General features: G+C 37.1%; 1 protein-coding gene across 2 annotated transcripts in view; it reads right to left on the bottom strand.

Annotated features, from left to right (window-relative positions):
* The window catches only part of DLG2 (discs large MAGUK scaffold protein 2), a 1,427,480-nt gene that overhangs the window by 23,992 nt on the left and 1,387,207 nt on the right, over nucleotides 1–16,281 (bottom strand). For both annotated transcript variants that reach the window (XM_052662441.1, XM_052662442.1), the window contains one exon: nucleotides 4,938–4,983. In XM_052662441.1, the coding sequence (XP_052518401.1) occupies nucleotides 4,938–4,983 (46 nt within the window). The remainder of the gene's footprint in view (nucleotides 1–4,937; nucleotides 4,984–16,281) is intronic.

Raw genomic sequence — 16,281 nt, 5'->3', positions numbered from 1 at the left:
TCCATAAAAGTATACTGTTATGGAAAGTATACGTTCCATAAAAGGGATTGCAAGAACAAAATTTGATGTTTTCCATTTCTCTGTTTCTACAGGATGGAAGCACAACACTTAAAAACTGAAAACTGAACATCCAAGAAATTTGGGCCAAGGGTCTCCATGAAACCCAACAAATAATCTTTGGTCACTTCTTAACCAGCTAGGTTTCTTTGTTTTAGAACCAAATGAAGACAGAGGAGAGGCAAATATTTTCTCAATTTGGGATAATCATGAAAGTATAAGAGTAGGAAGACTGTGAAGATGTTAAAGATCGTGTTAAAAACAAGAAAGCTTTAATTCCTTTCATCAATAGGACTTATCATTCTATTGAGGAAGAAAATGAGGGGGTTCTAATATTTGGTTGATCAAAGGTATCTCATCACAACTCTTCTTCATTTCACTCTGCGGCATGCTTCATCTGCCTCCTCTGGCCCCTACTCCCTCCATCTGTCATCTTTCCTCTTTTGTACCCTTTCCCCTGCCTATTTCCCCACCAATTTGATTATCTAGAGCCTTTCTCAAGATCCAAATTGAACTTGTCACGCTTCAAGAACACTATTTGGCACTCCACCTCAAAAAGGGGCATGGTTTTATAAATTACCATGCTGTAGCGGAAAAGACAAAAATAAAAGTTATTCTGTTCTTCTATGCTTATCTTCAATTAATACAAGCAAAAAGACCAAAAACAAAACAAAACAAAAAAACCCCAAACCCAAACCAAAAACCTCCAACTGATTTCTGTCTTGGTAGCTGAGGGTCATAAGTATCGGGCCTGCAATTTTCTAATATCAGTAGTTGCTTTTTGAGTAATCCATTTCACTGAGTACAAAATAAATATTGAGATTGCAAGGATAAGAGTAATAAACGTAATTATTTTAGTCACCAAAAACCTGTACGTGGTAAGAAACCACCAGAACAGAAAAAAGGATGTGACTGGCATTTGGTGAATATTCTTTTATCACTCAGCAAATGGCTTGAGGTGACCAAACAAAAATCAGAAATAATTTTTAAATAGTTACCTACCTTTTCAGTTAAGTTTTCTGATCCAAGATTGTTCACTTTTAAAGAAAATGCGAGTTCCTTCAACATTAGAGGATGAAACTTTTTCATCTCTTCCCAACCATCAAAATTTAAAGTTAGGTATAACATAGTATCTATCTCAAAATATTAATCAAGGAGAGAAGAGATATACAAGGTTCATACTCATTGAAAAGGAACACTGTAATTTATCAGGCTTTCTCTTGCAAAGGGGAGCCAGGCACAGAAAGGAAAAGGCAAAATGAAAAGGAAAATAAAACCATGATGACTTTTCAACCTTTCTGCAGGGTGTATAAATTATTTTGGAGGACAGAATGTCAAAATCCAAAAAAAATTTTTTCCCCACCTTCTCTAGGAGAATTGCATCACCAGGCCACAGTCAACTAAGGCTGGAATAATTTATTAGCAATTCCACAACCCCTTGTACAAATGACCCTAGTTCACCCATGGCCCTCGTGTCTTTTGTATCTTTCCACATCAAATGATGATTTCATTTCAAGCCATTTGCTTTGGATGAGGATGATAAAGGGCAGCATTTGAAAAACAACAGCAAAAATCTGAAATGAATACCACAGGCAAGGGGGCAGTTGCAAAGAAAAGAATCACAAACCAAAGCAATAACTTACGGTAGCTACTTTCGCTATCGCTGGCATTAGAAGAAACATGTTCTGCAAGAACAGCACAGCAAATTAAAGAGATACCAAGCATTGGAGAGCAGCCAGAACTTAAAGAAATACCATGCAAGGCTACTAGAAATGTGAGCGAAAGGCAAGTAAGGCTGCAGAGGAGACGCATTAAGAAAATTCAGATAAGATGAAGATGAAAACTTTATTTTCCGGGGAGCTACTGCTTGATTGCTGTGTCTTATTTTTATTAGCAAATAGGAAAGCATGTTTAATTATAAAAAATGCATACTGTCCATCTAAGCACTTCTCTTTTTATAAATAGTTTGACCCATTCGTGTAGCTTTGATTTTCCAGATTCTTGTTACAAAGGTCAATGTGTCTGAACTGGATGTTCCTGATTATAATTTCAGGAGCTTCTGGTGGGTAAGGACTGGTTTATTACAGGCTTTTTGTTGCTTTATTTTGCTATTAGGCATTTTGCAGGAATATTGCATTTCAAATTGCCAGTTGTTCCCTCCCTGGAATCCCTTTCATTTTATTTCTATTTAAATACTTCCTAAACTAATTCACAAGATGAAAGGGATTGCTGAAGAACTTTCCTGCTTCATTGAGTATGTAGGAAACCTTGGAGGAAGAAATGAGTCACTGAAAAGTGTTTTATGAATCAGTTCAATATTTCCTTGTTTTTAAGATTCTTGCTTGGATAGCTCTTAGGTTCAGGTTATGGAGGAATTAGGACAGGAAGAAGATAAATGGTCTAATACCAAGCACAGGTTCTGGCACAAAGCATGTTTTTAACTCTGGTTGAATGACTGTACAAGTATACAGTGATATTTCAAAATTTTTTTTCCACAAACACAGTTTAACTTGCATAACAGGGGGATGTACTGACTATGTGCCAGACTTAGGGCTTTTATTCCCAAAATAATTTATCTGTACTATTTATTAAGTTATAGAAGATAAATCCATCAATTTATCAACTTCTTTGTATATCAGGCTAACTGAATGAAGAATACATGACTATTTGATCTGAGAAGATGATTAGCGATAACTTCAGCTTTTTAAAAAGGGACAACTGTTGCAAAATCTTTAGAAAAAAGGAAAAGAATATATAACGTTATTCTCTAACAGTTAAAAAAAAGTGCTTTGAAATGTATTTGCTATTATTGATTCTTGCCAGTTGGATGGATTACTTTTCATTTTTTAGCATCATTAAGGTATAATTGACAAATAAAACTGTCATATATTTTAAAGTATACTATGTGATGATGTGATACACGTGTGGATTGTGAAAGGACTTCTACAATTGAGTTAGTTAACGCATCCTGGATGGACTGATTTTAGAGTATGAAACTAACGAAAATTAAAGCATGGGTTAAGTTTATTGGAATCATTTCTTTTTGTGTGGGTGTTTGATGAGAACTGCATTATTAATTTAGGTACACATGTTGTAAGTGCAAAGGGGCACTAGGAAAGTAAGTGTGATGAATCAGTGCAAATCTGTCTTGTTACTGAAAAGTCAAAGCACATACCCAACAATGGCTTATCTTCATGAGCGTGATTATCTCAAGCACCTTCATTTGAAGATGAAGTTTTTTTTTGTTTTTGATTTTCACTTTTAAAATAATTCAGAATGAAGCTACACTAGAAAAACTTAGAACCATATGGCTGTTTATTTAATAACCAATCTCTCTTAATGTTAAGATATTGTTTAACAGAATTTTTCTATTTTGCAGGTGAAAAGAAGTTAAAAATATGTTCCAGCTAAAGTCTAAATTATGGCCACCAGTAGTGTCAACTGGCAGATAACTTTCCCTAGTGTAATATATTCAATTTTGGAGAGTAAATAAACCTTCCGATTTAAAAGGGCATCACTCTGGATTTAAAAAGGCATCACATACTTTCAACTCTCCAATAGCAAGAGATGTTCATTTATTAACAATATATTAAAATGCTACCCAACCCCACCGAAAATTTAGAAATTCTCCCTGGTGGTACTTGATGCTAAATGGATAATGTTGAAATCAACACTTGAATTTCAGCCACCAATTCAAGAAAAATTTCAATACATATTCTGTATAGAGACTCAAAGATAAAGTTTTCATCTTTAAGGAGATCAGCAGTTATTCTTGATCAGATTTTATTTTCTAAATATACATATCTTTAAAAAAATCCAAATTAACAATTTGAAGGATGAAGGGTATCATTATGCAGGGTTATATAACCAGCTCTTGAAAACAAAGTCCAGCTCAATGTTATTTTGTTTCTTAGCAATGAAATGAACAGCTTCTAAAAATATTGCCCATAGCTGTTAAATTAAAACGAAACAGACAAAAATGAACATGTGATGCAGCTGCGAAAGACACAAAATGGTTCTTATTTCATTGGTGCCTACACAATGGGGTTAGTGTCAAAGACAGAAAAATCATAGTATATTAAAACACAGAATTATTATTTTTATTAGTGCAATGAGACACAGAATAAAGGCATTAATAACTACAAAAAATTTAGTTTAACATACTTTACTTTCCACTCTAAGCTATAAAATGAAGATCTGGTTATGCAATGCAGTAATAAATCACCGATAGGAAAACATATTAATATATATCTAAAACTTTATCATACAAACGTTTCAAGCAGGATCACTGCAAGTCAGAAAAAAAAATCAGTCAAAGTTAATAGCAAGGAATTATTCATGGAAGATCAAATAGCTTAATATTTACTTTTTGAGAACGCATGTTCCTTTTGACTATAAAGTACCTCCTTTACTAATAGCAGAGTATAACCCAATTATGGAGTTTGGCAAGGTCATTAAATATGTCCACGTGAAAAGCCAGAAGAGAGAACATAAAATACATTTCCGCTTTCCTGTTCCAGAGCATTGAACTCGCCCTTTCTTTCAACATGGCTTCTTGCTCCCTGGGAGGTACTAGGCGACAGAGCAAGGATGCCACGGCTGGCATCGGGACCATGTTGGTCACATCGCACGGCCAGAAAGGGAAGGTGTGAACTGCAACGGAAGTTACAGGGCCTGGGACACTTTGTTTTTAAATGCTGACATGCAGAACAAAACAGTTGGAAATTACTTGGTAGGAGCATTCACAGCTAGGTAACAAATAAAACTCGTATCTTGTGCATGCTAGGAGTGAAAAGGCCCTCGAGAAAAGGAACAAAAGCCAAACTCAAAAGGAAAGAAAAAGAAAAGAAAAGTTACAGTGACCATTCCTGGGAACTTACTCAGAGTCTTTGTTCCATAACCGTCGTCACCTAATCCGGGGATGTCCTGCATGGAAGTCCCCAGAGAGAGCAATGAGAGAGGGAGAACAGCCACGGAAGAGGAAGGAAGAAGTCAGTGGAGTTGAAACGGATACTACCATGACAGACCGTGTTGCCGGAGCAATCTGGATCCCTCGCTCTCTTCTTAGGAAACAAATTTCACCCCAAACTCCCTGGGCTGCGACTTGAGGATTCGCATTGCAACTCGAAAGGTTTAAGCAGAAGGTTGTCATGAGAAAGATAAAGAGTCAACAAGGCCGTTTTTACCCACTGTCAATACTGCCACAGCAACGTACCGCTGAGACCAACGATCCACTCCAAGTTTCACGGCCAGTTTTTAGATTGAGCATAAGAATAAGCTCAGTTATCCCAAGATAAGCTCGCTGTGAGGGAAAGAGTGAACAAATGCTAGTAACAAATAGAGGGGAATTTGATCACTCCCAGTTAGCCAGCGTTCCAAAACAATACATGTGGCAATGGAATCTAAGGTTTCTGTCCAGAAAAGAAGTTGTCAAGCCCTTGGAGAGTTGCATGATAGAAAAGGTGAACCAGACACAGTCTTGGTCACAGATAAAAAAATGCTGTTTGGAAGCAAAGTCCCCCGCTTCCTCAGGTCCCTTTCCAATGCATTCTTTCGAAAAAAGAGCTCTGTCCAGGGAAGGATCCAGACTGCAGGCAAACACTGGTCACAGTAGTAAGCCCTGACCTGCCTGCCTGCCGTGTTTGTTTGCCTAGGCGTGTGGCATGGGGCAGCCTACATCATGCGTGTTGCCCGTGAAGGATTTTTTTTTTTCTCTTGTGTTGCAGGTGACATTCTCTTCGAGAATCTACTTACGTTCAGGATCACTGGTTTCCTGCTCACTCTGCTCCTTGTTCTTGTAGAATGGGAATTTTCGTGAAAAGATGAAGCTCTTTTTACGCTTGTCATTGAATGACTGTGAAGGAGAAAAGGCATGGGGCAAAAACAGGGGACGTCTAATTGTTGTCACACTCATGCTGACAAAACAACTAGTCTGTAAAAGCAGAGAGAGCTGTCGTGACGCAAGTGGATAGTCTAAAGGGGTGTGGGAGGTTCCCTTCAAGCAGATTTTAGTTTCCAGGAGTGTAAATTCCAAATAATGACACTTTGGAAAAATCATCTCCGAATTAAATAAAAGACTGGTTGCAGGTAAATGATGATGGAGGAGACGAGTGTTAAATTGGAAGTAGAAGACCCAGAGTCTCTCTCCAGCTCTGTAACTTGCTAGTTCAACAGCTTAGACAGGCAAGTGAATCTCTCTGAACCTCAGCGTCTTCTTCATCTGCATCGTGAGGATCCAAGAGCAGCTCTTAGGCTGCGAGACTCATATAAGGCAGTGTAAACACAAAGTGCTACACAAATGTCATCCTGATCATCATCATTGTCATCAGGTAGAAAGGACTCTATTAGAAACACCGGACACATCAGTGTCTAGATATCTTTTTCAATAACATAAATTTGAGTTACTTCAGCTTGAATTTAATTAAAACCTCAGAGATGTGTGTGGACTTATGATATATGATAATTACAGTTCTCACACAGATAGATGATAATTATAGTATTATATTTTCAATCAAAAGAGATTTTAAAGATAATTGAGCTTCAAACCCTCCTCCGTAGGCAGGGGGCCAGAGGCACAGAGAGGCTGAGTCGGTTGCCAATAACACAGAGCTCGTTGGTGACAGTCAAGACACCATCAACCAAAACCTATTACAATTGTTGCTAATGAGGTAGTAACCTGATATTCATTCAAGGAAGGGAGATATAGCGGCCACTCATCTACATTCTGATATGATAAAAAATAATGGAAGAACTGTCCTTAAAAATGAAAACCACTGTTATCTTAAATGAGGTGGAATTTAAAGCAATACAGACAGACATAACAGAATACACATATCAGAACTTGTTTTTTTTCAAGTTAATATCAGATGCGTGCCTGAAAGACTCCTTAAGAAAATTTCATTTATTCCCATTGTTGCTCTTATGGAAATGCTTTCTGGGGTTCATCTTTGGGAAACATGTTCTCAGTCATTTCACAGGCTAGAAGCCATGTACATCTTGGTAATTTTATATTCACATATCATTTAAAAATATGTTTGCCAGCTTGTTTGACCAATTTGGCTCCGAGTGTCTCTCTCTCTCTCTCCAAGAAATAAGATTTGTAACTACATAGGGATTAATGTGCCAAAGACTGAAGGTAATTTGACAAGGGGTATCTAACACGATTTTAGCAATGGCAGCTGGCAGGAATAAATGCAGAGCCAGCAGGGTGACTACTTGGAGAGAACGGTACTTTTCAGCCCATTGGCTGGAACAGTTATGTGCTCTTATGAATTAGATGCTTGACAAAATGTTGTAAATAACTTATTTTCTTTGTATATCCATTACTCCTATATCAAATATCCATTTTGATAGTTATGTTCATTTAGAAAACATTAAAGCACTAAAATGTTGGTGCTGTCATTCAGTAACTCATTATGTTTTTAGTTATTAGGAATTTCACCAAAGTCAATTGAGCTTAATTTTATGTACTATTAAGAAGGCTTTAAGGAAACCAATAAATCAAATATCTAATAAATTCTGAAATTAGGGGACACATTTTATACTTCATATTCAAGAACTAGAAAAACATTCTCATGGGAAAAAAAAAGTATCACTTCAGAATTTATTAGTCTACTGACAATACTTGTGTTCGAAATAGTTTTATCATAATTTGTAATTGAGGGATTGGTGGCCAAAGACAAGGCTGGGAATGCCCCCCAAATTTTCCCAGTTAAAAAATGGTAAGTTCTTAAAGGAACACTAAATATTCTTGCATCACTCCAGTTTCATGCCACTTTTACATTTCAAGCATTATTTACACCTCAGAAACTGAAAATAAAAGAAAAAAACATCATGTAAGAATTAGTGACATGTGATATTGCAAGATATGTTAGACATTTAACTTCAACATTACGGATGACTTGTCATGCAAAAAAACACACACACACACATTTTCATGCAAATACAAAACAATGCCAAGAGGAGTAAAGCCTGGGGTTAAAATGGAGACATAAACAGACAATGTGGAGGCCTTTGAGGGCCACAGGGTGCTGCATGCAAACCACATTGTTTAAATGGTCTCACAGGGTCAAAGGAAAATGAAAATGTGTTGTTTGTGATTCATTCTTTTATATCTTCAAGGCAAGGACTGTAATGTGTTAACATTTCCGGAATATGAAAATGTTGTGTATGAGTCATCTGATTGGGACATCATAATATTTAGCACCACACTTTTCAAAAGAACAGAAAATGCACAATAATTACTCAAAAATAAAATTATCTAACATATCAGTCTATTACCCAAAGCCATTTCATACTGGAGTTAAGAAAAGGGTAACGGAATCATTTGTTGGTGGTCACATTGCCTTAATTTATGGACATAGAACCAAATCACAACTTCAGTTCACACACACAGATTTAAGTCATATATTAAAGATCTTAGTTAGACATTTCAACGAGAAGAGATTATATGTAGTTTATAATGCTCTAATCTATTCTTTATTTTATTGGACATGTATAATATTTACAATTATATAAGCTTTTTTTCATTGCTGTTAATTTTTTCTTTTAATTTAGAAATGGAAAATCTGTTACACGAATGTTAGGTGAGAATAATAAATTAACACTTTTACTATTCATGGAACACATCGTTCTAAAGCAACTGAAGGCTAATATATAGCTTTATTAATCATACTTGATCAATGGTGTTTTTCCCTAAGTTACAGTATCTTAAATCCCAATCCATTGTTTTCATGTCAGAAAGCTTCTGAGTAGAGATTTTGAAAATTTCAATCACGTATGGCAAGTGAAAAGTTGGTATACCCAAGCATTCCATTGTAGAATTTAACCTAGATTACTGAGTTCTTATGAACAAAAGTGGTGAAAAGACAACTAAATTTGCTGAGCAGTTATTATGTGCTATGCTTGGTTCTAACATTTGCTGAGCACTTATTATGTGTGTCTAAAGGCTCTGCATACGCGAATCTCCACACTAACTTGATGAGGTTGGTACCATCATTGTTCTCATACCACAGATGAGGAAACTAAAGTTTACAAATCTCCTGTTATTTGCCCAGAGACATAGAGTTGGTTAGCAGTGAAATTAGGATTTGTATTTACAAATATTCCTGATTGCAAAAATTGCTGTTCTCAGAGCAAGAAAAGGTTTGGCAACTCAGGCCTGTTTCAAGTTTATTTTTAAAATCATTGGCATCTGACTCAAATGATACTGTAATCTGTCCTCTTCCCACGGCTTCACTGCTTGACAATTATTTATTTAAACCATCAGATGCTACTGGCTGTAACATTTTTGTGGGATACCCTGCTACAATTTTTTGAGACCCTTTCATGTTTTTGAGGGCTCCATTCTGTTGTTCTTGTTCTTATGGTAATGTAAAAAAATAAAGAAAAGGATTTTAGTGGAACAGATTATGAATAACATTAAAAAAGTAATTGCCCAAGACAAGCAAATCTATAAACAAAGTAAACAGTGGTTGGTTGGGGCTGAGGGAAGCTAGGGGGTGCAGAGAATGGGAAGTGACAACTAATGGGTATAGTGTTGGTTCTAGGAGAGATGAAAATGTTCTAAAATTAGGTGGTGGTGATAGTTGCATAACCCTATGAATATACTCAAATACACTGCACTGGACACTTTTAAGTTTGTAAATCACATACCATGTGGATTATATCTCAATAAGGTCTTCAAATAAAAGAACCCCCTTCCTAACCCCCACACTATGGGATGAGAAGATAGCCCAATTTCAATTCTACTTGGTGTAAATATTTTTTATTGTTAACTGAATGAGAGGAAACTTCTCTTCCCAATCCTTGCAATCAATCAGATACAGGTACCTTATTTATCTGATTCTGTTGTGTCTCTGTTAAATGAATACCTTTCATGTTGTGACAGACATCAGAACACTCCTAGGGGACAGCAGACTATCACTGTCACTCAGAAGTCTCTAAGTGACCCCAGAATGTAATGGCATTGGTGAACTGGTTTAAGACAAAATACACACTTCATGAAGAAAGGAAACAAAACAAAAATTCAAATTGCTCCTTCTCCCATTCAGACTTGACATTCTTAAAAACACGTGAGTCAATACTGAGTTTTCATGCAGAAAACTTTAAAATAAGGGGCATTTTAAGGGTTTTCTTTTTCCTGTACTAATTTTTCAAGCTTCAAATGTTTCATAGCTCTAAAATGTCACCTTCATGACATAAATTTTCTCTGGGTGGATTCAGATTTGTGTGTGTACTGAGCTCAGATACACCTTTCTTTGTGACTTCTTTATCTTATAAAGGCTTCTTTCCTCTTAGTTCATTCTTGTCTCTCCTCTAAAATAATTGTGTTCCCTTTGGAAAGGTGTTATTGTAAGTTTCAGTGATCGCATTTTATTATACACATCATGTTTTTATACAGAAAAAAGAGAAGTTTCAAACAAGAGAGGTCCAAGAAGTTAATAATGAGACAATGAGGTTGTTAAAGAAAAGACAAGAGTGGGCCTGAGATATGTGTTTCCAGAAATGTGTTTAAATGGATGTGTGTACACATAACTGTGTTTATAACAGTGTCCCAGTGTTCTGTTTGCCAGTCTAATGACCTGATGGATCTAGGCACTGAGCATCAGTAGCTGGTAACATCACATACACACAAAGCCAATCGGATGATACATGCTCCCTGATGGGAGAAGAAAAAATCACTACGCAGTAGTTCTGTAAACCTCTACTCTCAAAAGAAAAGAAAACCTTCTTTGGCTAAAGGATCTGAGTCTAATCAAACCTCTAGATCTAACTACCAGCTTACAGAAAAAAAGAGAATAGAGAATTCCGCTAAACTATATAACAAAGAAAACGGCATCATCGACTCAATGGATATGAGTTTGAGCAAATTCCGGGAGATACTGAAGGACAGGGAAGCCTGGTGTGTTGCAGTCCATGGGGCTGCAGAGTTATACATGACTTAGTGACTGAACAACAAGAAGGATGTGAAGCAATTGAAACTCTCATCTAAATTGTTAGTGCAAATGCAAAATGGTATGTGTGCGTGCATGCTAAGTTGCTTCACTCATGTCCAACTCTTTGTGACCCTATGGACCGTAGCCCACCAGTCCATGGGATTCTCCAGGCAAGAATACTGGAGTGAGTTTCCATGCCCTCCTCGAGGGGATCTCCCCGACCCTGGGATTGAACCCGTGTCTCTTATGTCTCCTGCACTGGCAGGCAGGTTCTCTCACTAGCACTACCTGTTCAGTTCAGTTCAGTTCAGTTCAGTCACTCAGTCGTGTCTGACTCTTTGTGACCCCACGAATCACAGCATGCCACGCCTCCCTGTCCATCCTGGGAAGCCCACAAAATGAAACAGCCACTTTGAAAATAGTTTGGTAGTTTCTTGTCAAGTTTATCATCTAGCTAACCTATGACCTAGAAATTCATCCTTAGATATTTATTCAAGAGAAAAACATGTCCACAAAAAGGTATGCATTAATATAAGAATGCTTGTAATTCTCCAAAGTGAAACTCTAATGTCCATCGACAGATAAACTGATAAACCATGATATACTGATATACACAATATTTTGCTATTGCTACTCAGCAATGAAAAGGAATGAAGTACTAATAACAAGCAATAACATGGATGAATCTCAAAAGCACTATGCTGAGTGGTAGAAGGCAGACACAAAAGAGTATGTATGCATGATTCTAAGTTCTAGAACAGACAAAATAAATAGTGGCAAAAATCAAATTAGTGGTTGAAAAGTGAGAAACTATGTTGTGATCATGATTAGAATGATGTGTGTGTGTGCTAACCCGGTCCAGTCATGTCTGACTCTTTGTGACCCTATGGACTGTAGCCTGCCATGCTCCTCTGTCCATGGGATTCTCCAGGCAAGAATACTGGGGTGGGTTGTCATGCCCTCCTCCAGGGGATCTTCCTGATCCGGGGTTTTGCATTGCAGGCAGAGTCTATACTGCTGAGCCACCTGGGAAGCCTGATTAGAATCATGACACTTCCTCAAAATATTTCTAGGCTAGGCTACTCTCCTAAATATGTGTGTGTGTGTGTGTGTGTGTGTGTGTGTGTGTGTATTTTTGTTGTTATTGTTTAGCCTCCTAAATATATGTGTGTGTGTGTGTGTGTGTGTGTGTGTGTGTATTTTTGTTGTTATTGTTTAGCCGCTAAGTCGTGTTTGACTCTTTGCAATCCCATGAACTGTAGCCTGCCAGGCTCCTCTGTTTTGGGGATTTAACCAGGTAAGAATACTGGAGGGAGCTGCCAGTTCCTTCTCCAGGGAATCTTCCTGACTGTGGAGACTTTCCTTCATTGGCAGGCGGATTCTTTATCACCGAGCCACCAGAGAAGCTCATACATAGGTATGGCTTTTGTTTTTGAAGTATAGTTGATTTATCTTATATCTTGACTTGGGTGGTGGTTATAGAAACCTTTTCCCCTTTGTCCATCTCACACTGACACATCTTTAAGATCATGTGCTCAGATGTTCCATCCAAGCCTGGCACAGTGCATCTACTCATCTTTACATAGTTCTCTCCTACAACATCATGATCTCAGAGCATCACTTTCTGTATCACTTTCATTTCTGTATCTAGGATCTAGAGCACGTAAGCACTCTATAAACATTCATCAAATGAATGCATGAACTAAAGCATGGAGGGGTGATTCCCGTTGGGACTATGGGAAGAAACTTTTGGCAAAAGGAGGAAGGGAAGGGATAAAAACCATCTGGAGAAGAGGGGGTAGAAGTGATGAAAGAGTAAGAACAATAGCCAAATGAGTAGTGTTTGGTTTTTTAATTGCATTTCTTGGCAGTTGTCTCTCAGAATTTGCTTTTCTCATAAATTTTATCTCATAATTCTAGGCTCACTGATCTGATTTAGTTGCTGTTTATTAGTAGTGATTAAAATGTGCTGGCTCAGCTATTTGCTTGCATGTATTTTTGCACAGTATCATATTTTCAGCTCTATGATTCATAACTGAAAAATGTAAAAGTTTAGAGATTTTAGTGACATTCATAACTTCAATAAAATTTACCATTTAATTTTTCTAACTTTTTCCTACATTTTATTTCTTTACCTAACTAATACGTTAACTTGTTAAAAAATACTTTTTTAACTAACAAATGGAGCACACCTCTTTTAGAGAAAATTTGAAAGGAATAGAGGGAGAAACTTACTTTTCATCCCATTCCGAGAAACAGATCATCTTTAGTATTATTGTTTTCTGTTTTTGAAAAAGAATTCTGTTTAAATTTACTTGTATTATTTTGTTTATAGAATTTGAAATCCTGATTTGCTTTTATTTACTCTTATAACACACAGTAAGATGTTATAGGAAAGTGCTTTAGAATTTAGCTATATGACATTAGGAAAGTTACTTAATTTCTGCACCTCAGTTGTGAATATTTAAATGTAACAATGTCTAAAAGGCTATTATCATAATGATGCTTAGTAAAACTCAGTAAGTAGGAGCCAATTATTTTAATGGTGACAGAAACATTTTCCCATATCTTAGAGAGTATTTGGAAGCATTAGCGTTAATGAATGCTAAAAATGGAATTAACATCGAAATCTACAACAAAAAATTTAGAAAGTCCCCAAATATGTGGACATCAGAAAAAACAAAAACACTATCCTAACTAACCAATGGGTCAAAGAAGAAATTTTAAGGAAACTAGAAAATAGTTTTAGATGAATGAGAAATTAAGTCACAGATACCAAAACTTATGACAGCTAAAGCAATATTTAGAGGAAAACTTACAGCTATATATAATATTAAAAAAGATTTCAAAACAAAAGTCTAGCCTTCCACGTTAAGACACTGGAAGAAGGAAGACCAAACTAAGCTAAAGCAAACATAAAAAGGCAATAATACAGATTAGAGCAGAAATGAATGAACTATAAAGAACAGAAAAACAACAGAGAGAAATTAACAAAATAAAAAGTTCTTTGAAAAGATGAACAACATTGATAAATGTCAGACTGGCCAAGAAACAAAGAGAGAAGATTCATTACTAAAATTAGGAATAAAAGAGCTATCATTACTAACTCTACAGAAATCAAAAGAAATACTATGATCAGCTGTATATCAATAAATTAGAAAATTTAGATGAAATGGACAAATTCCTAGAAAGACACAAATTACCAAAACTGACTCAAGAAGAAAAAGACTCTGAATAGAGTTATAACAGTCAGTCAGTTCAGTCGCTCAGTTGTGTCTGACTTTTTGCGACCCCATGGACTGCAGCACACCAGGCCTCCCTGTCCATCACCAACTTGCAGACCTTACTCAAACTCATGTCCATTGAGTCGGTGATACCATCCAACCATCTCATCCTCTGTCGTCCCCTTCTCCTCTTGCTTTCAATCTTTCCCAGCATCAGGGTCTTTTCCAATGAGTCAGTTATTAGCATTAGGTGGCCAAAATATTGGAGTTTCAGCTTCAGCATCAGTCCTTCCAATGAATATTCAGGACAGATTTCCTTTAGGGTGGACTGGTTGGATCTCCTTGCGGTCTAGGGGACTTCAAGGGACTCTCAGAGTCTTCTCCAACACCACAGTTCAAAAGCATTAATTCTTCGGTGCTCAGCTATCTTTATAGTCCAAGTCTTATAACCATAAATGACTACTGGAATAATCATAGTTTTGACTAAATGGACTTTTGTTGGCAAGGTAATGTCTCTGCTTTTTAATATGCTGTCTAGGTTGATCATAACTTTTCTTTTCTTCCAAGGAGTAAGTGTTTTTTAATTTCATGGCTGCAGTCACCATCTGCAGTGATTTTGGAGCCCCCCAAAATAAAGTCTGTCACTGTTTGTATTGTTTTCCCATCTATTTGCCATGAAGTGATGGGACCAGATGGCATGATCTTAGTTTTCTGAATGTTGAGTTTTAAGCCAACTTTTTCACTCTTCTCATTCACTTTCATCCAGAGGCTCTTTAGTTCTCACTTTCTGCCATAAGGGTGGTGTCATCTGCATATCTGAGGTTATTGATATTTCTCCTGGCAATCTTGATTCCACCTTGTGCTTCACCCAGTCTGGCATTTCTCATGATGTACTCTGCATATAAGTTAAATAAGCAGGGTGACAATATATAGCCTTGATGTACTCCTTTCCTGATTTGGAACCAATCTGTTGTTCCATGTCCAGTTCTAACTGTTGCTTCTTGATCTGCATACAGATTTCTCAGGAGGCAGGTCAGGTAGTCTGGTATTCCCATCTCTTTAAGAATTTTCCAGTTTTTTTGTGATTCACACAGTCAAAGGCTTTGGTGTAGTCAATAAAGCAGAAGTAGATGTTTTTCTGGAACACTCTTGCTTTTTTGATGAGCCAACAGATGTCAGAGATTAAATTAGTAATTTGAAAAATTATGCACAAAGAAAAGCCCAGACATAGGTGACTTACTGTAGAATTTTACTGAACATTTAAAAAATAATAAACATCAAATTTTCACAGACTCTTCCAAAACACAGAACTCATTCTATGTGGCCACCATTACCAGACATCAAAATTAGAAAATATATCACAGTAAGTGAAAACTATAAAGTAATACATCTTATAAACATAGTAACAACTTAGTATTTTATCAAATGGATTTACCAGGGGCTTCCTTGGCTTTCCTGGTGGCTCAGATGGTAAAGAATCTGCCTGCAATGCAGGAGACCTGGGTTTGAACCCTGAGTTGGGAAGATCCCCTGGAGAAGAAAATAGCAATCCACTCCAGCATTCTTTCCTGGAGAATTCCATGGACAGAGGAGCTTAGTGGGCTATAATAGTCCATGGGGTCACAAAGAGTCAGACATGACTGAGTAACTGATACACTCTCTCCCTGGTGGCTCAGTGATAAAGAGTCCACCTGCCAAGGTAGGGGACAAGGGTTGGACCCCTGGTTGGGGAAGATCCCAGATGCCTCAGAGCAACTAAGCCCCTGCGTCAGCTACTGAGCCTGTGATCTAGAGCTGGGAGCTGCAACTACTGATGCCCGAGCACCCCAGAGCATATGCTCCACAGTAGGAGACACCACAGCAATGAGAAGCTTTTGCAACGCAACAAAGAGCTGCCCCCACTCACTGTAACTGTAGAAAGCCTGTGCAGCAATGAAGAACCAGCACAGCCAAAAATATATAAATGTTTTTTTTAAAGAAAAAGGATTTACCACACTTGACTTAAACATTCTTAAATCATTGGACACTTCTGTAGTTTTCTATTTATAAGTACTCTGTGTGGC

Source organism: Budorcas taxicolor, chromosome 25 (assembly GCF_023091745.1).
Source record: "Budorcas taxicolor isolate Tak-1 chromosome 25, Takin1.1, whole genome shotgun sequence".
In the NCBI taxonomy this organism is placed as follows: Eukaryota; Metazoa; Chordata; class Mammalia; order Artiodactyla; family Bovidae; genus Budorcas; species Budorcas taxicolor.
The sequence above is the reverse complement of the archived record's forward strand: the minus strand, read 5'-3'. Positions and strand labels throughout refer to the sequence as shown.